This window comes from Eumetopias jubatus, unplaced genomic scaffold, assembly GCF_037043125.1.
Source record: "Eumetopias jubatus isolate StellerSeaLion01/CBP00866 unplaced genomic scaffold, mEumJub1_p1.0 scaffold_15, whole genome shotgun sequence".
Lineage (NCBI taxonomy): Eukaryota > Metazoa > Chordata > Mammalia > Carnivora > Otariidae > Eumetopias > Eumetopias jubatus.
In genome coordinates this window covers 92,895,519-92,914,686 of record NW_028274821.1, presented here as the reverse complement: position 1 = coordinate 92,914,686, position 19,168 = coordinate 92,895,519, and the positions used below count along the sequence as shown (strand labels likewise).

The 19,168-nt window shown below is 57.3% G+C and overlaps 1 protein-coding gene across 2 annotated transcripts in view; it reads right to left on the bottom strand.

Moving 5' to 3' along the window:
* Window positions 1-650: 650 nt before the first annotated feature.
* OLFM1 (olfactomedin 1) overlaps window positions 651-19,168 on the bottom strand; it is a 36,926-nt gene continuing 18,408 nt past the window's right edge. For both annotated transcript variants that reach the window (XM_028093440.2, XM_028093439.1), the window contains exons 3-6: window positions 18,327-18,482; window positions 16,151-16,370; window positions 8,688-8,794; window positions 651-2,341 (exon numbers count right to left, since the gene is read on the bottom strand). In XM_028093440.2, the coding sequence (XP_027949241.1) occupies window positions 1,667-2,341; window positions 8,688-8,794; window positions 16,151-16,370; window positions 18,327-18,482 (1,158 nt within the window). In that variant the 3' untranslated portion in view covers window positions 651-1,666. The remainder of the gene's footprint in view (window positions 2,342-8,687; window positions 8,795-16,150; window positions 16,371-18,326; window positions 18,483-19,168) is intronic.

The following is a 19,168-nucleotide window of genomic DNA, read 5'->3' as shown; positions in this document are numbered from 1 at the left end:
CCCCCTGCCGCCCCTCCTCTCCTGATGTCAGTTAGGGGTATCCCTGAGCTCCCCGACAGAAGGACGCTGAGGGACCAGCAGTAACCGGAAAACGCGAAAGGATTGGGGCGGGGAGGGCTTGAGGCAGGACCCACCTCCTCATCGAAGGGCACAGCCTGTGAGTTGGTCCTGGCCCTGTGGTTGAGCGAGGTTCTCTGTGTCCAAGGCCTGGGGACTCGCCTCCCAGAGAGGGCCGGCTGCTGACCTCTCAGACCCACCACAGCCCCACTGAGCCAGCCAGCCAGGGAGGGCCTGGTTTACCTCCGCTGACCCGTCAGTATCTTCTCCATGGGTGCCCCTGCCACATCTCCGGTGGGTGCCTGTCTCAGACCCCGTCCAGAGGTGCCCTTGGAGGAGGCCCCCACGGCAGCATGAGGTGGGGCTCCGGGAATGCGGCCTCGGGTTCGCGTCCACCCCAGGGGATGTGGAGCCCCAGGCTGGTCCTCTGACTTCTGGGGGATGGGGGTTAGGGACCCGGTGGAGAACATGTCCTAGATGTGGCCTCTTGGGAGAGCCCCCCCTGGGCTCTGGGATTACATCCGCAGGGCTCTGCAAGGCCCCATCATCTTTAAAACCTCAGAAATGACAAGTGAAGCAAAGACATCTCCTAATATCTTTATTGTTCCTTCGATAACTGGACGGTACAAAGTTCCCCTCATTTTGACTTTGAACTGTACTCCCCACGCACGGTTGTCCTCAGGATCATCCCTTTCCCAGCGGAAACAGAGTTTCCCTAGATAAACTCTTCCCATCCGTGGTTACACTATTTAGATAATTTAACAAGAAGAGAGCAATTCCTTTATTATCAACATGAACTTGATTACCTCTTTCTAAGGGTGAACAGTGAATTTTTTTTCTTTTTAGAAACAAAAACCATCCACTTAATTAAATCCAAACTACAGCACGGCATTTACAACATTCATTGCATCAACTGAACACACAGAGCTACCACCTCAAGGAAACGACAGACAGACGCGGCACAACAGATCTACGGGGGACGCGAGCTCGAACAAGTGGGCGCTGCCGCTGTCCATGCCACGCGCGTGGCCGCCGGTGGCAGGCACTGCACATGGGCCCGTGGGGACGCGGAGCCTCGGCGCGGCTCAGCTATGACACGACACGCGGTCGAGAGACAGCAGGTATGATGGATGAGTTACACTCGCCGATGCGGCCCCTACGGACGCCAAGCGCGGCCGGCCCGTGGGCCCTCGATGGCACACAGCAGGCACGCCCACGGGAGCTGAGCACGATCTAGGGGAAATGTCCATGCGACCTAACAGTGGTTGTTCTCGGGCGAGAACTGGCCAACAGTCGTTGCCTTACTTCTGTGGGTTATTTGACCAGAAAGGGGGCCGGGCGGGGAGTGGGGGAGGGGACCAGGGATCCCTGGACTGCAGTTCCAGCTGCAAAGATGGGGGTGGGGGGGGGTCTCTTCCCAAGTGTGTCGCCCTCTCGCTCGAACCAGAAGCACACGGAGGTGACGCCCCCACGCGGTGCTGGAGCCCACGCTGCAGCTGCTGTTTTGAAATTAGTATTATTAGTATCGTTCGGGAATTTTGGCAGCTCTTCCGCAGGAATGTCCGCGTGGGGGAGGCCTCGGCCCCCCGGGCTCTCCGGGCAGAGACAACTACAACTCGTCGGACCGGATGACGTGGAAGAGGGTGACGTTGTAGAGGATCTGGTGGCCGTTGTTCCAGGCGTACAGGGCACGGTCCTTGGGGTTGTAGTCCAGCATGGAGATGTGCGAGTACTTGTTCTGGAAGGGGATGTCGATGTACTCGTAGGTCGAGGCGTTGGTCTGGTAGGCGTAGTGGACCTTGGTGCCCCCCGAGTAGCCATTGGTGACGTAGAGAGTCCCACAGATGATGAAGGCCTCGCCGGCGCTGCGCTTGGGGTAGCTGGTGTTCCAAGTCTGCAGCACCTGCAGGGACACGGGGTCCAGCTTGCTGACCACGATGTTGCCGGCGTTCTGGTTGGTGGCGTAGACAGCCCACAGCCCGTTCTCGTCCACCATGAGGTCGATGTCCGAGTGGCCGCCCCAGGCGTAGTGGTACATGTTGTTGTAACCGGCGTAGTCCAGGCTGCGCGTCTTGAGGATCGTCTCCGTCTTCAGGTCGAACCGGATGACGATGTGGCTTTGGAACTTGTTGAAGTAGATGGAGCCGTTGTAGACCACCTGCCCTGTGCCGGACCAGGGGTGCGGGAGGCGGTGGGACGTGAAATTGTCCGTGGTCATGAAGTCGGTCATGGACTTGTACTCGCGGACGAAGCGGTTGTTGTGATAACCGTCCATGTACCAGACCTGGGGGGGGACAGGGAGAGAGCGCATGCACACGTCAGCAGCTCTGTGGGGTACGGGGTCCATGTACCAGACCTGGGGGGGGAGAGGGAGAGAGCGCATGCACACGTCAGCAGCTCTGTGGGGTACGGAGTCCATGTACCAGACCTGGGGGGGGGAGAGAGAGAGAGAGCATCCACACGTCAGCAGCTCTGTGGGGTACGGAGTCCATGTACCAGACCTGGGGGGGGAGAGAGAGAGAGAGCATGCACACGTCAGCAGCTCTGTGGGGTACGGAGTCCATGTACCAGACCTGGGGGGGGAGAGGGAGAGAGAGAGAGAGAGAGCATGCACACGTCAGCAGCTCTGTGGGGTACGGAGTCCATGTACCAGACCTGGGGGGGGAGAGGGAAAGAGAGCATGCACATGTCAGCAGCTCTGTGGGGTACGGAGTCCATGTACCAGACCTGGGGGGGAGAGGGAGAGAGAGCATGCACACGTCAGCAGCTCTGTGGGGTACGGAGTCCATGTACCAGACCTGGGGGGGGAGAGGGAAAGAGAGCATGCACACGTCAGCAGCTCTGTGGGGTACGGAGTCCATGTACCAGACCTGGGGGGGGAGAGGGAGAGAGAGCATGCACACGTCAGCAGCTCTGTGGGGTACGGAGTCCATGTACCAGACCTGGGGGGGGGGAGAGGGAGAGAGAGAGAGAGAGAGCATCCACACGTCAGCAGCTCTGTGGGGTACGGAGTCCATGTACCAGACCTGGGGGGGGAGAGAGAGAGAGAGCATGCACACGTCAGCAGCTCTGTGGGGTACGGAGTCCATGTACCAGACCTGGGGGGGGAGAGGGAGAGAGAGAGAGAGAGAGCATGCACACGTCAGCAGCTCTGTGGGGTACGGAGTCCATGTACCAGACCTGGGGGGGGAGAGAGAGAGAGAGCATGCACACGTTAGCAGCTCTGTGGGGTACGGGCGGGGCTCCCCGCTCAGACTCAGAGTCTAAGTGACTCTGCAGCAGCCCGGCGCCTCAAGAAGGAACTGAAAGAACCAGGGAGGGTAATGAAGACCAGGCAACGTCACGTCCTTCCCCCAAACCGCCAGGGTACTCGTCAAAGGGGACAGGACTGTCCTGCCAGGAAAGAAGGGTCCAGTGAGGACAAAGGATGGCGAGGCACACTCTGGGAAGGGGGTCTGGGGCTGTAGCCACCCCCGCAGATCAGGGAAGTGGGCGGCAACAGAACCGCCCGCGGTCCCCTCTGCTTGGGCTGCGTCCAGGCTCGGGGTTCACTGCGCTCTCCCTGGCCAGTACACAGCAGGTGCTCCCACTTATTTGGGGAAGGAAGGAACTCCGTCAGCATGTGAACCCCCAAGCCAGCAAGACAGCGCTGGATGAGGAGAACGCTCACAGCCCTAGGCAGCTCCTGTGGCGTGGGGACCCAGAGCCAAGGGCACCGGGACAGCGGCCCGGACTGGGGCGTCCCGTCTGCCAGGCAGAAAGGCAGCACTACACGTGGAATCACGGTCGCCCCCAACCCCCACGCTGCTTCTCCAAGAAGAACGAGGGCTTCGTGAAGGGCCCCAAGGATCACAAGCTACCAAGATAACAAACCCAGTGGTGGCCCACGTTTGGGGTTACAGAGGAAGAGATTTCCGATTATTGCTTAAATGCCAGTTGACTCGAAAACTGTCTAGACTTTGTACAACATGCTTTAGTCATTTTCAACCAATATGGGAGCAAATTAGAAAGCAATGCAGTTACTCAGGAAAATCTGCTGGGCTAACGCCATCCCCAGTGCATCTGTCTGGCAATAAGACAGCTGCTTTATCCATCAGGGTTCTGCTGGCTGCAGGAGAGATTAAGGATGCGGGGCTTTCAGACACAGCATTACACATGTGTTAAAAATTAAAAAAAAAAAAATCCTAACCTTGTTCCTGAGGCATCTATTTGGATGCTTAGAGGCAGATGCGCTTTTTGTTTTTAATGAGATTTTTTTTTTAAAGTTGGGTCTCATTTGAGGCTTTTATTACCCTTAGCCCCCCGCAGAGCAACCCACAGTGATGCGGGTCTCAGATTGGAACGGGCGAGTGCTGGGCTGCCAGGGGTCCTGGGGGCCATGATCACGCTGCCAAGGACTGGCCCTCCTGCCTGCACTTGGCTCTCTCCTGAGACGGGGAGCTCACCGCGTCTTCCAAGACCCGGCTCAACCAACATCCCCCCACCCTTGGAACCCTCTCCTGACCCATGCCCACAGAGGCTGCCTCTCTCCCGCTCAGCACGGAGAGCACTCCTGAATGTGCATAAACATCTATCTCCTCCCCCACCAGTGGGCCTGTGACACTGGGGAGCCCCAGGGTCCGGTGCCTCCCTCCCGTGGGCAGAGATGGGTGAAAGGGTCACCAAATTGCTCAAGATTTGTAAACTGCCTCTTCTTCCCAGAAAGTAGCAAATCAGACACAGGGCACAATGCTTTTGGAAAATGCAGTTTAGGCTGGGAGGGAAAGCCAGCACAAGGCACTAAATGTTTAACGACCAGCTCTTGGCCCGGCAGCTGTAAGACATCATTGAGAAGCCCCTCTACACAAAGAAGGCACAGCATCAAGCCCTGATGGGCCCTGAGATAAGGAACCCCTTCCCTCCTAGTGGGCACCCCCTCTGGGTTCACCGTGATCTCCAGATCAGAATGCCTCTCCCTCCCCTCCCGTCCAAGTCCCAAGGCTCACACAGAATCCCATCACCCCCCCGGAGGCCCCCACCGACTCTCTGGCCTGGCCCAGAACCCCCATATCTGGGCGCCTAGAGCCTGGAACCTGGTTGCCCTCTGAGCCCCGGGCACACTCACTTCCCAGAACAATCGCGTCGGACCCCAGGGACAGAGCCAGGCATGGGTGTTGGTTAAAGCTTCAGGTGATTCCAGTGTTCAGGCAAGGCTGGACCCTCTGGCTTGGAGCCTGTGCCCCCTTGCCCTCGGTTATGCTGTCAGCTCCCTATTGGCCCCGGGGCCCGGTGCCGCCTGACTGAATCTTCCAGAACTGCAATCCAGACCATCGCTCCTCTGTAAACCTGACTCCTTAGTTCCAGGCTCTTCCCTGCAGCATCCGGCTGCCTCTGCACCTGCCAGGCCAAGTCCCTGGCTCTCAGACAACTCTGTGCCCCCTACCTGCTGCTCCCACCGCAATGCCCCCTCTCTCCACTGATCACGCTCGCTTCCTGGAGGGCGTTTCCTACGGCCCCTCTACCCCCAGGCAGGGAGGTCTCAATTTTGTAGTGGGGTGACTGGTGGCCCCCCAAAAGATATGTCCACATCCAGGAACCTGTAAATGTGACCTTATTTGGAAAAGAGAGCTTTGTAGATGTCATTAAGGATCTCAAGATGCATTAGGGTGGGCCCTAAATCCAGTGAGTGGTGTCTTAAGAGGAGAGTCGTAGACACGGAGGGGCTGATGCTAGCTGGCCTGGGACATCTACAGCTGAAGCCAGCCAACAGGGGGGAAGGTGTCATGGACTGCAGACAGAGTCAGGGAGGAGGGTCTCCTGGGGGGATGGGCACAGTCTGGCATCAGGGGTGAGAGCTTCCACAGCCCCAGCACCACCAGAAGCACGCGGACCGGTCACCACTGGGAGAAGGCAGCTTCTGGACACAGTGGGAGAGCACGAGGGTCCCGTGCAGAGCCTGGCTTACAGCTGGCGCTTAACAAGCGAGTCAAGGAAGGAAGCGTGCAAAGGCATCCCGAGCTAACCTTGTTCTAGCAGCTCAGTGCAAAGGCGTCGGGAAGCTGTGAACTGTACCTGTTCCTCCGCAGCCCCCAGACGGGGCCCCCCACCCGGCACCGCCTGTGCAGTGTTCCCTGCCCCCGGCCTCCGGCCACGCGCCGCTGACCACACCCCGTGGCAGCCTGCCCCGAAGCTGACACGGATTCTTGTTTCCCTTCAGAACAAGGTACCGGTTTCCTGTGTGTGTGACCAAACTGGAAGGGGGCAATGAAGAGGATCAAAACAAAACAGCTCTCCTCCAGATCAGCGGCGGGGCCCCGGGGCGTCCCTCAGCGGCCGGGAGCTGGAGGTGGCTGTGCTGAGCGCATGGCCCGGAATGGCCCGAAGCACACGGCGTGGGGCAGAGCTGCCCTGTGTCCCCCCCACGTGAGCTCGGCCCCCTCCCCTTACCAGCAGCCCCCCGCCCCCACCGAAGCCTCCTCTTGCCCTGTGTCCCCCCCCGGTGAGCTCGGCCCCCCTCCCCTTACCAGCAGCCCCCCGCCCCCACCGAAGCCTCCTCCTGCCCTGTGTCCCCCCCCCGGTGAGCTCGGCCCCCCTCCCCTTACCAGCAGCCCCCCGCCCCCACCGAAGACTCCTCCCGCCACCCCCTCTCCGCACGCTCCGTCCATCCCCAGGGCCTCCTTTTCTGGAGGCCACTCCAGTCACGAAGCAGAAAACAGGCCTCCAGTTATCAAGAGCATCCACCACCCCTCGACAGCTTTGCAAACCGATACCCTCCCTGTTCGGGGCAAACAGCCGGGCTCCCAGGAGCCCCGATACTTGGGATCTGAGAAGGGGATCTCTTGAGCAGCGCTCTTTACAACAAAGGAAGGCGATACCACAGCGGGGGCCAGAGGCATGTGAGCAGTGTCAGGTGCGGGCGCAAGCCCCCAGACCCAGGTGTGTGGGGCGTGTGTGGTAGGCAGGCAGACTGCAGGCAGGAGAGGGGGACGGGGCAACTCGGGGCACCTGCTGTAGACACTTGTTAGTGAAACCACTGGCCGTGCACACGAGACTGGACCGGGGTTTTCTCATCAAACAGCAGGGGTAAGCAGGGGACCTGCAGACTGGCAGGTGGCCGGAGGGTCACCGGACGCCCAACCAGGATAGGCACGCAGAGCGTGCCGCCGAGGGCCAGGGCCAGGGGTCTTGGCACAACCACCGGCACCTCTCATACGAATGGATCACCGTGCACACAGAGGGCTCTGCTGTGCCTGCGCCGAACCCTGCGGTCTCACTGTCACCAAACCCAGAACAGAGCTGGGGTTCACCACGGGCGATGTGGACCAGAAGACCAATCGGGATTGCAATTAGCCCCTGAGACTGTCAGGGAACTTGCAAGCAACCAGCTAACTGTCCCGACTCAGAAAATAAAACAGAAACCACCCTCCAAACACCTGTCTGCACTCCCATCCCAGGTTTGCAGTCCTGGGTCCCGGGCCGGCCCCTCCAGAATCCTTTGCAGCCGAGGCTGGAGTGAGCTGCTCTGGGGAGAGGGTGGGAGGGTGGTGGATAGACAGATGGCGCCTGCCACAGGGCCTGTGGTCACTGCCCCCCACCCACCCTCCCCAGGAGAAAGTGCGGGGCCACCTCACTTCCGAAATACAAGAGATGCTGCTTCCTGCTGGGGGGCAGGTGTGGCAGTGGGGAAGGGGAGCTGCAGAGACCAGAAATCCCCAGGGAGAGGAAGCAACCTTCCCCTTCAGGTTAGGAGTCCTCCAGACAAGGCCCAGAAGCCCCTCTCTCAATCCTGCCTGAATGAAGAGCAGAGATTTTTTTAAAAAGTGATCAGTTTCTGAGCGTCCTGCCAGCCCCTGAAAGCCAGGGGGTGGGTAGGATTCGCCCCAGACTTCTGGCTTGTTCACGCCCTGGGGTGTAGCTAGCAAGTGGGCGCATCGCGTGTCCCTCCTCCCTGAGAGCCCCAGGAGGGTCTTCCTCTGTTGGGAGGCTCTCAGCGCCTCCGAACAGCCCTGTCCAGGTGTCCCGGTGCTCAGCCGGACGCCCTTCACCCCCACACCCCCAAAGGGGCTCACAAGACACAACCCAGGCCCTGCTTTTCTCTCCTTTTCTGAGTTTTTCCCCAAGGGGGCGGGGAATGTCTGAGAAAAAAAGAACAGAGCCTCCTCCCTAAATCAAAAAGGAACATGGGTTTCCATCAGCGTTGGAAAGAATAACAAATGAAAGACAAATGAGATGCCGTTAAAATTAAGGAAGGCCTCACAGGATGCTCCTCCTGGAGCAGGGGTGGGGCTGGGAGTGTCTGGGAGCTCCCCTCCCCTGCCCTCCAGCCAGGGAGGCAGAGTGGAGCCCGGGAGGGCTTTGCAGGGGTCCACCTGCTCTGACAATCGCCACCAGCCTTCCCACATTGGGCCCCATCCCTGTGGTCCGTGACTCCGTGTTAGCGCAGGGACGTCGGCCGGGACCTGAGACCCTCCCCAAAGCTGCCGGGAGAACAAGCCCCCAGGGTCGCCCAGCTGTGCTCCAGCCACAACTGCTGGGGTGGTTTTTGGCGTAGGTGGGCACACGGGCATTGGAGTGAGGGCCAGACATTCGGGGTATGGCCCCAGGCGGGCCCACGGCACCCTCAGACCCAGGCCCAGTGGAGGGGCACTTACCCTGTTATCACCTTCTGGGGCCAGAGGGTCTGTCATCCAGGACCCGAACCTTGATCCAGAGGTCTTGACGGTCACGGGGTCACTGATGCCCGTCAGCTTACCACAGGCTAGAAGACAATGCACAGCGCAGAAGAGTGAGTCCCTTGGCCCGACCCCGACCACCCACTGCAGGAGGATGTGGGTCCCCTCTGCCGCTCTTGGTCGGGGTGTCTGACTAACAGCTGCTCTTGCCCCTCTTCTTCCTGGTGACACCCCCAGCCCCAAAGTCCAGAGAAACTCCCCTTGTCCCGCAAACGGAGCCCCTGAGGCCAGGGTGGACAGGGAGAGGGAAGAGCAACACCCCCACCCCCCTGCTTCACTCCCTCTATCCTGTTAGGCTCCCTGCAAGACTCCGTGTACCACCTGGGTCCCGAAGCACCTCTCTGGGAAGAGCCCACTGCTCCACGCCCCTGGGCCAGTTAGAGCCAGACTAGGGGAAAGGCCCGCTCCTTCCCTGGAGAGCCTGTGAGCGTCTCCCGCAGGGGCAGGGGGAGAAGGTCCCTCCTGCCTGGGGGGAGCCCTGCGGCTGGAGAGCGGGGGCTCTGGAGGCACTGACAGAGCATGGCAGCAGGATGGACAGGGCCTCAGATGTGGCCTCAGTGCCACCCGTCTCACAGATGGAGCCGGGGGGCGGGGAGGGAGGGACTCAGAGCCATGCCAGCACTCTGCACGGGGGAGCCTGGGACCCAGCTCTCTCTGCAGCCCAGCGCCCTTCCCACAGGCTGCACCTGCAGGCCCAGCAAAGACTCCACAGCCACTGAGGTCTTCCAGAATATATGAATCCCAGCCAGCCTGGAGGGCAAGGTGTTCCTGAGCCCTAGGAGCGGGACCAGCAGGTGGACACAGTGCAGTCAGCAAGGTCCCAAGAAGATCCGGGTGCTATCAGAAGATTGTCAGTGATTTAACCCAGGGACACAGTTTAGCCGGGATAATCCCACAGAGTGGAGGGCGGGCCAGGCCTCAGAAACTGGTCTCTCTCTAAGAAAAAGTGGGGTGAGTATCTGCATTAGCATCATCACGCTGGGCTGCAAAGACAGACCCCTGACACCCCAGCCCAGCACCCGGCACCCCGTTTCTTTGTGCTGGCGGGAGCACGGAGGCCGCGGAGAGGGATACTGGCCGCCTGCAGGCAGGAATGGTGGGGGGGGGGAGGCTGGCTCTGCACCCAAATCCGCATCAGTGGCGCCGCCCTGCTCATGACCAGCCGCTGCCTTGGGTCCACACCTATTTCTACCAGCCTATTCCTTCCCGTCTCTGGATTTCCTGTCTGTTCCAATTTCAGGAGCAATCGTGTGCTCTCCCACGTAAATAGTGTCCCCTCACAGCCCGTGGCTTCCTGGCAGGAGTCACTGCTCGTGGGGCTGGTGCCAGGTCTGCAGGTGGGCTAGGTCCCTGCTGAGAATCCCAGCATGTTTGCTGGGCCCCACGCACACGCCCCCATCTGCAGGAGGACAAGGGGGACTAGAGGAAGGTCCCAGGTTCGCCAGTGTCTACAGGGACTGGAAGAAAAAGGGGGTACTCAAGGCTGGTGTCCCCCTGTACTTTCTTGGTTCCTATGACCTGGGGGCTCCAGGGGCTGCCCCCAGGAGACAGCAGCTTCTCTGACCTGGGTGGGAATCAGGAGATGTTGACAGGGGCCACCTCCAGCCGCCAATAGCGTCCCCACCACTGAGCCAGGGGACAGGTCCTGCCGGCAGCCCGGAAGGAGGAGCCATCGCCCCCAAGGGTGTCAAGGCTTGGGGAGCCCGGGGGTGCGTGGGTTTTCCATCCAATAGCACACCGTGGGATCAGGCACTGTGTAGCGTGATGCTGACTCAAGCCGAGGTTCTGGCCAAGACTGCGCAGCCACAGCCCCCCGGGGTGGAGACCTCCCCAAAGGAGACCAGATGTCTGTCCTCCATATCACACCCAGCAGGTGAAGATGCTGGGCCAGCGCCCCAGCTCGGCGCAGGTGCCTGGCCCTTCCCACCTCCATGCCTGTGCTCTGGCTGATCCTGCACCTGGCACGTCCTCCGCCCGCCCCCCCACCTGTCCTCTATGACTTGGCCCAAACCCAAGCCTCTTCCCGAGACCTTGCCTTCAGAACCCCGCCCACCTTGTCCTCACTGACTCAGGCCAGTGACCACACATGTCCTGGGGCCTCGGACCCCAGCGTCCGGGTCTTGCTGCCCCAGGCTACAAGCTTGTTGTCCTCTCTTGCTGTTTCCCCAAGGCTCTGTCCATGGAATTGTCCATGAATGAGTGAGTGAATCATCTTTCAGGCACTCAGAGGTAAAATGATTCATCTCTCAGAAAACCCTCATGATGTCCTTCGCCACGGGCCCCAGCAGAGGGGACGGGAGGTGAAGCAGGGTCACCCTCCTCCGAGTGTGGCACAGATAGTTGGCCTTTTCCGTGAGCCCAGAGGGCAGCTGCGGGGGCCGAAGCAGTGGGGAGCTTCTAGAAGGGTGCCTGACGTGGATGCAGTGCTCAGTGGAGGCAGCAGCATGACCGTGATTCTGGATTCAGATTAAGGATGTGGAGAAAAGTCGGGGTCGGGGCTGCCTCGGACCACCCCACTGCGTCCTGCCCACTGGGGGCCTTCGGGCCTGGAGCAGAGCAGGGGAGCCGGCCACTGCGGGAAACAGGCTGCAGGTCAGGTCTGATCTGGAGGGGGATGCTCTGCAGTACAGCCTGCCCTCCCCGGGCTGAGGTCTGAACCTCCCTTCACCCAGGTGCTCCCCGGCTCCAAGGGCTGAGCACCAGCCTCCCCAGCCGCTTGAAGGGAGCCTTAAAATCATGGATCAGAGCACCAAGGGTCTGGCTGGCCTGGGTGCCCTGCTCTTCCAAATACTGGCTGCAGCCTCAGGTCTCCGGGGCCTACCGGGCTGGAGGCTGGCCCCCCTGCTTGAGTCAGGGAGTTATTTTTGGTTCTCTGTCCAGACTGGTTCTGCCAAGACCTCAGGAGCTGACAGGATCTAAAAAAGCCCCATGGAAGAGCCTCATGGAGGAGTCTTGGCACATTCAGTTCAGGAAAGTGTCCCTCTCTGTCACGAGGGCTCAGGATGTGCGTAAAGGAGGGGAGGAGGCTGGGAAAGCGCCCCTGCGCAGGTGCAGCTCAAAGGAGGCGGAGCTCCAGGGCCAGAGCACCCAGCTGGGAGGGCCTGGCCGCCCTCACCCTCTTCCAGAGCCCAGGACGGGTGTCAGGAGGGAGGACACCGTGCAAAGCCAGGAGCCCGGACAAAGCAGTGCCCTGCAGATGAAATCATTTGCCTCTCGCTATTCCTAGAAGGAATCCACTTCTGAACAACAGTTGGGACAGTCTCCACAGGGAGCCCCGAGCAGGCCCAGGGTGACATGCCCACCGAGGAACCAGGCCAGAGACCAGAGCAAGGACCCGAGAGCCCCATAGCAGGCAGGCTGGGCCCTCAGCTTGTGGTCTCCCTTGGTCCCAGCTTTTATCCCTCATGGACTGGGGACCGTTTGCAAAGCTGGGAGCTTGGGCAGACACATGTCCTCGTAGCCGGAAGAACCTGAGGACAAAGCAGAGCCAGAGACTGGGAGTGGCACCAAGGGGGGGTGCCTCATCTCCCCTCCGCATGGGCAGGGCAGGGCAGGCACCGGGAGACCTCTCACCAGGCACGACCCTGAGCACCTCCTGGGGGGACTCCAGAAGGGGAAGCCTGCCCTGCCAGGATCCCACTCAGGTCAACACACGAGCGGCACTTTAGCTGTGGGTTGGTTTCTTTCTCGTGGGGTCTCCTGCAGGCGGAGGCATCCCAGACTTAGCTCCCAATCCTCCACTGAATGCAAAACCCGCTCGTGCTACTTTCGGCAACCCCATTGCCAGCAACTCCGTCCCCCTGCCCCTTCAGGCCCCTGGGAGCAGGTCAGGGCCAATCCCTCTGCCTTCCCGAACCTGCCGCATCTCAAGGGCTAGAGAACAGGAAGGGGGCTTCAGACTTGCCTCCCCCAGGAGAGAGAGCCCAGGATGTGGTGCCAAGGCAAAGCACCATGCCCTGACATCCCAAACTGGCAAAGAAGTCTACACCCTGACCATTAGCAACGTGGGCCCCGGGCTGGTGGGGCCGCTGACGCTGAAGCCCATGGGCTTCGTTCACATGTGTTCTCGGTGGAACAAGACCCCCAGAGATTCCGATGCCTGGCTCTGGGTGTCTGGGCACTTCCTTCCCACTGGGGGAAGCCCTAAAACTCAGCTAGTCCCCCCCCTCGCCCCCATTTTACAGTCAGGAAAACTGAGGCCTGAAGCTAAAAGGATGCTCAGGACACGTTGATGTATGAAGAGCATTCTGTATTGGATCCCGAGTCTCTGGCTCAGTTGCTTTAGCTGCTGGGTCATCTGACTGTGTAGGCTCCCCGGGGGTGACCGTGAAGTCTCCGGCCCCAGCCTGGGGGACAGGGTCGCTGGGCAGCTCTGGCGCTCCCGTCTGGGAACAAGGGGAGCTCAGGGGAGCAGTCAGAAGCCACCTCTTTTGCAGAGGATCCCCAGAGATGCTGAGCCCCACCTCCAGTTTTAGAAATGGAGTTTCAGAGTCATTTCTGGCTGGGCCCCTGGGAAAAACATACAATCCCATTGAGAGAGCAATCTTTACAAATAGAAACAGAAAACGAATGGAACCTTGTTTTTCTCTGTGTACGTTTTGGGGTCAGGAATTACCAGCCACGTCAACTTAAAGAGAAGGGGGCCACAAGGAGCAACCCGATTGAGGGCACGTTGTTGGGGGCGGGGGTGGGGTGGGGCTGCAGTGTCTATACCGGAAGGTAACGGGGACCAACTGAGACTTCAGACCAAGGCGCCGAGGCGCCGAGGGGGCGGGGTGGGGGGGTTACTGAGAGGCCAAGTCCTGCAGGAGCCCTAGCCTCCGGCATAGCTGTCAGGGAATGGGGGGCCCCCACAGGCAGGAGGCAGGCTCCTCTGCTCTACGCTCCCGAAACCTCCAAGCAGGCAGAGAGGCTGCTAAGATGGTACCCATTTACAAGGCTGAAATAAAAACCATATCAAGCAGCCACAGGATAGGAATGTGGTCCTTACGTCACTGAGCTTGAATGGAAACCCAGGGAGAGGGAGGGGCCATGTTCAATCTGTCACCTGCCTATTTATCTACCCCCACACCTACCCACCTACCTGTCTGTTCATCTACCTACCAACTGTGTCTGTCTGCCTGCCTACCTATCACTTCCTACCTGTCTGCTGACCTGATGGCCCTGCGGCCCCCCACTCTGCCAGGCACAGTGTGAGCCATGATATGAGGTGTCCCTGGACTCCCACGGCGGTCTCAGGGCATGGGGACTCCTACACCTTCACTGTACAGATAAGCAGGTGGCTGGCCCTTGAGACAGTCAGTGCCTGGGGAGAGTCACACAGCCGCAGGGTGATACCTAACTACAGCCTGCCGCAGACCGAGGACTATCACCCTTTGGTGTTCATTGACTCACCCGGCCGTTGGTTAAATGCAGATCCCTGGGCCCCCCACAGACTCCGATTCAGTGGGTCTATCCACAAGTCAAGGTGTTTCTGAAGAAAGAAACACAGCGGCGAGGCCACACAGCTGCACCCTGATGGGAGAGCACACGGCCCCTGGGAGTCATCCTCTCTTTACTCCCAGACCAACCACCTCGGCGGCCCAAGGGTAACTGTGTGGAAGCCCCGAGATCCTAAGCTGAAAGGAAAACTGACGCAGCTTCTAAAAATAGGTCAGGTGCCGATGGGAAGGCTGCTCATCCCAAGAGGGACTGTGTCTCCCTGGGAGAGGCCTGTGGCTTCTCAGCGTTTGTAACTTTCCACTCTGAATTTCCACTTTGCTCCCTGACCCCCTACAGGGCAAGCGTGGAGGCCCCATCTCGGTTTCTCCCCGGTATACACAGTCTGTATCCCGGGGTGGGTAGGGGGGAATAAAATAACCAATAGCCCCCCCCCTGCATTCTTCAGAGGCTGAGACCCCTGGGTGGAGGGTCTGGGCAGAGAGAGGCGGTCAGCGTGGTGGCCTAATGCTGGGTAGAAACCCCAACCTGTGCCCAACGGAAATAATTATATAACCCGTATTCATAAATATGGTCCCATAATTGTGAGCATTCTAAATATCACACTGACCCCTGGAGTGTCAGAACGGGAAGCGGTGTGGAGACTGCCCAGCCCTGACCCCTCCTGGGCTGTCCCAGGTCCCCCAGCCCCTGACACACCAGGACAGGGGCGCCATGAAGCGCATCACTGGAAGAACGCAGTAGACAATCCCTCATGGGACTCAGCAGAAGTGCCCACATTAGACCAGATTAAACTCCCGATGCCTCTTGCTGTCCTCCCCAGGCTTGGGGGGCACTTTCGAGTGTTTGCCTTTGCTGGGAGGCCTAGCGCAGCATTCGAGAGAATCTGGACATTTGGACCTGCTCAAACAGGGGGGCTGGCTGACTACTTCCTTGCCTTTCGGATGTTCTCTCCCTTTTGCCTCATGGCACCAGGGATTTTTAAAAGTATTTGCTACTTTGGGATGTTGTAAGTTTATCAAAAGGCATTTGGGGTATGTGTGGGGGGTGTGGGGAGGGAATCAAGTTAGAATATCAGATAAAACCTCAGGGAAACTTCTTCATAAACCAAAATTACACTAAAAATTACCCTAAAGTACACTAAGGATACAGTATGAACATGAACAACCTTGGTGTCAAAAACCAGCAGGTGAGAAGGACCAGCTACTCTTCACACGAAAACCTAAGAATGAACCGGAAATTGGAAACGTGGCAGGAGAGAGTGGGCTCAGACGCCAGGAAGTCACGATCTGTGAGAGCCCCCAGTAGGGAAGTTGACAAGGCGAGCGGGAATCAAGCACAAGCCAGAATCCAGAGGGGTCCCCCCATGGCGGGGGACCCCCAGATCTGGTGCCCCCCCAGAGAGCAACAATGGGGTTGAAGAGCCTGTGGGCTCAGGGGCTCCCTCCATCCAAGCCGTTAGGACGGACTGACGCCTTTTCTCGCTGTGAATGGCAAGTCCTCTATGGTGGTGTGACCGAATTTTCTTTCCTCTTTTATTCAAACCACGCATGATTCGCTCTATCTCGGGAGTTTCGTCAGCCCTTGTTCCCAACCTGGAGAGAATATGAGATGTATGTTTCCAGCCCTATTAAACGCGTGTCCTGGACACACCCATTCCACACACAGACACACCCACTCACACATACTCTGCAGATGGTATGTGGCATCGAGTCCCTTTTCCGGATGTGCGACTTCATGGGGTCTGCGAGCCGGCCTTTGCCCGGCGCCCTCGGGCGAGTGCTGCCTCTGTACGCTCCCCAGCGGGAGCCCTACCCAGAAGCCCTAATCCAGCCACGGCCTCCCTGAAGCCAGGCGGGCGCTGTCCATTTCAGCACCACTCCCTAAGCCTGTAGGAGAGCGGAGGTGGGCGGTGCCACGCCCCCGCAGGGTTCTGGTCCTACCTAGTTTTTGCATGCATGCACGGAGCCTTTCTTCAAGATTGGACACTCTGCTCTGAAGTTCATCGTAGTCATAGGCGCCAATTTCCTCTTGCAGCTCGTTAAGCACTGACGTCAGATTCTGGACCTCCTCCTTAAATTGCAATACCAATTTGGCATCGGCCTTGTACTCTTCCAACACAGGGATCAAAGGCCTAAGTTCATCCATTTTCGCTTTTATCGCCTGCAAGGTTAAAATAAGCTGGGTTCAGTGCTCTGCGTGCAAAAACTTGCAACACCCTGCCTTGGCCTGGCTTCTCCCCGGGTGAGGGAGCATGTGCACACTCCTGTTTCATTTATAGGTTTATGTATTCTGGCCCAAAAGAGTTAGGAGAGCATATTAAACAGTCTTCAGAACACCAACATATTTGGGAAAGGTCTTTATTGTCAGTTTAGAATGCAACATCTTAAGGTTACATGCTTTTAATCACACACACAAAGTTTCTTTTTTTTTTTTCTTTTTCAAAAAATGCATTGACAAGGGTTCAAACTATCCATGGAATGCATCTACAGTCGCATGCAAAAGAGGATCCTGGTTGTGTTCAAGGTTCCTTAGTGATATGGTGCTAAGTATTGGAAAATAATAGTAAAAATGCATGGTGCAAAAGCTCTCTGACCCTCTGTCATGGTTACATGGGAGTGGACTGCTTCTTCAGTCACTGCAGCACTGAAAAAACGCTTTTAAGTTAGCCCTGCAAGCAAGAAAACGAAATACTGTTGAAGAGCTACCTCACTAGCCTGCCTTAAACAGACAGCCATTAATAGACAAATATTTTCATGGTCACTTAAAAAAAAAATCACACTCCATTGCTAGATTTAGTCTAAACGAACTGCTTGAACAGTTATAGAGATTCCCTCACAATCCCTGGTGAAATTCTTAATGCAATTAAAGCATGGTCAAAGGCAAGGGGTTGCTTTTCCTCCCCCGGGGCCATACTGCTCCAAATTTTGGACCTGGGAGAGATGCCCGTGTGGACAGTGCTTGCAAAGATGAGCTAGCTCATGGCGGCTAAAGACACCCTCGTCTGCAGAGGAATCGGACTCTAGCATGGTGCAAGGGAATGCTGGCCTTTCAGGGAGAGACACAAACTCTTTTTGGTCAGGAGGGTCAAAAATCTCTCTCTCCGAGATAATTCACGATGACGTTGTCAGAAGCAAGGACAACATAGTCACCTGCCTCCAAAGTGAGCAATCGGCTCATTGCTCCTCGATAAGATCAGGCCTGCTATTATTTTATTTATAATATAGATTTATTACTTTGTTAGCCTGCCGTTTGGTCTGTATAATGTATCGGTTCTAAAAGTGGATTACTTCTTGCTTCATGCAGGGAGCACAACAAAGGAAAACATTAGCATAAAAAGGACACGAAGACGGAGCATCAGCAATTTCTAGTCAAGCAGGGCTGTGTAATTTGACCTGTTCATTTATATCTGGGCTAGATTGCTAATTAACATGCACGTGTACCTTAATTAAGGTGCATATAATTTTTCAATTTAATCATTTTGAAGCTGAGTAAACTAGAGGTGTATATATATGTATATATACATATTTCTATATATGTATATATAATTTTAGGTCAAACTCTGGCTTTAAAGTCCAGAGTGACCCAGAGAGAAAAAGAAAAAGAAAAAAACACTTACCAGGAAGTGAGAAAGATGTTGGTGTCTCTCTCTTTCCTCCCTGCAAATCTACAGTGTGCCCTGTCATAGCTAAATTAGGTCAGATGTGAAAAATTGCCCCGAGTGATCCCTGCTCAGAAATGGCTCTAATCAATTAAACTAATCCTTGGCTAATGGGATTTACCTACAGCAGCTGCAGAATGACAAGGACCAATCATGTCCCTTCCCAGCTAATCTGTGACCTGGCTTCAGGAGCCAGGTCCTGCCTGGGACCCTGGCCTGGGAAGCTAATGGGGGCTGAAGACCGCCGCTCTGTCCACCCCTTTGACCCTGTTTTTCGCTGAACAAGGGCGAGGGCAGGCTGCCTCTCCATTTCCAAGGATGGTGGCAGCCGTTTGCAAGGCCAAGGGCAATTTCTGCTGGGCTCCTCCCCGGCCCCGAGTTTCTAGTTCTGGAGGGGAAGGGGAAAGCACAAAGGGAAACCAAACCCAGTCTCGACTTGGAGGAAGCAGCATGCATACCTTGAACTGCCTGGCCAGGTGTTGCTTATGGCTTTCCTCCACCTGCTTGAACTTGGACTCCAGTCCCTTCATCTGGTTCTCCATTTTTTCCACATACTGCAAGTCCCTCTGAGTCCGCCTGTCCAGGACCTCTATGGATTGAGACATGTTTTGCACCTGTCAAAAAGGCAACAGGTTCAAGAAAGGAGCTGCAGCAGGTGCCCGCCCATCTTATTTGCCTCCTAATACACGACAGTGACCTTTCCCACACAGCCGACACACTGGGAACCAGAGGCGGCCCATGCATTATTTACTAGTTAATCACCAGCAGCAGGGAGTGTTATGACCAAGAACTCCCCAAACAGAGCAAATTGGTTCGGTAAACATTTCCTCTGCCATGTTCCAGAATGCTTTCTCTTATAGCCAGGGATGCAAATCAGGGGTTCAGGAACCTCGGGTCCTCCCCAGCTCACAACTCCAGGCATACAAGGCTTTGGGTGACTTATTTTTTTTTTTTGGTCGGGGGGAGGGGACTGTGACTCTGCAGGATGAAACCAGTTAGGCAGGCATAAATACCAACAAGGATGAATAGTGCTTTTCGGCTTCCCCCACCCCAGGTGGAGACTCTCTGTCCCCCTAAATCTCACAGGCATCCTGTTGCGAAGGTTGATGGCAGGAGCGTGGAGCCAAGCTACAAGGAAACTGCTCTCCCTGACTCCGCATCAACCCTTGTCCCCATCTCGCGCACCATCCATCACACCTCCCGGTATCATAGGTAGATGACTGCTCTGTAAACATACACGTTCAGTGCATAGAGTCAGGAATCAATCACCCAGCAAATGAAGAGTCGCTGTTCTACATCT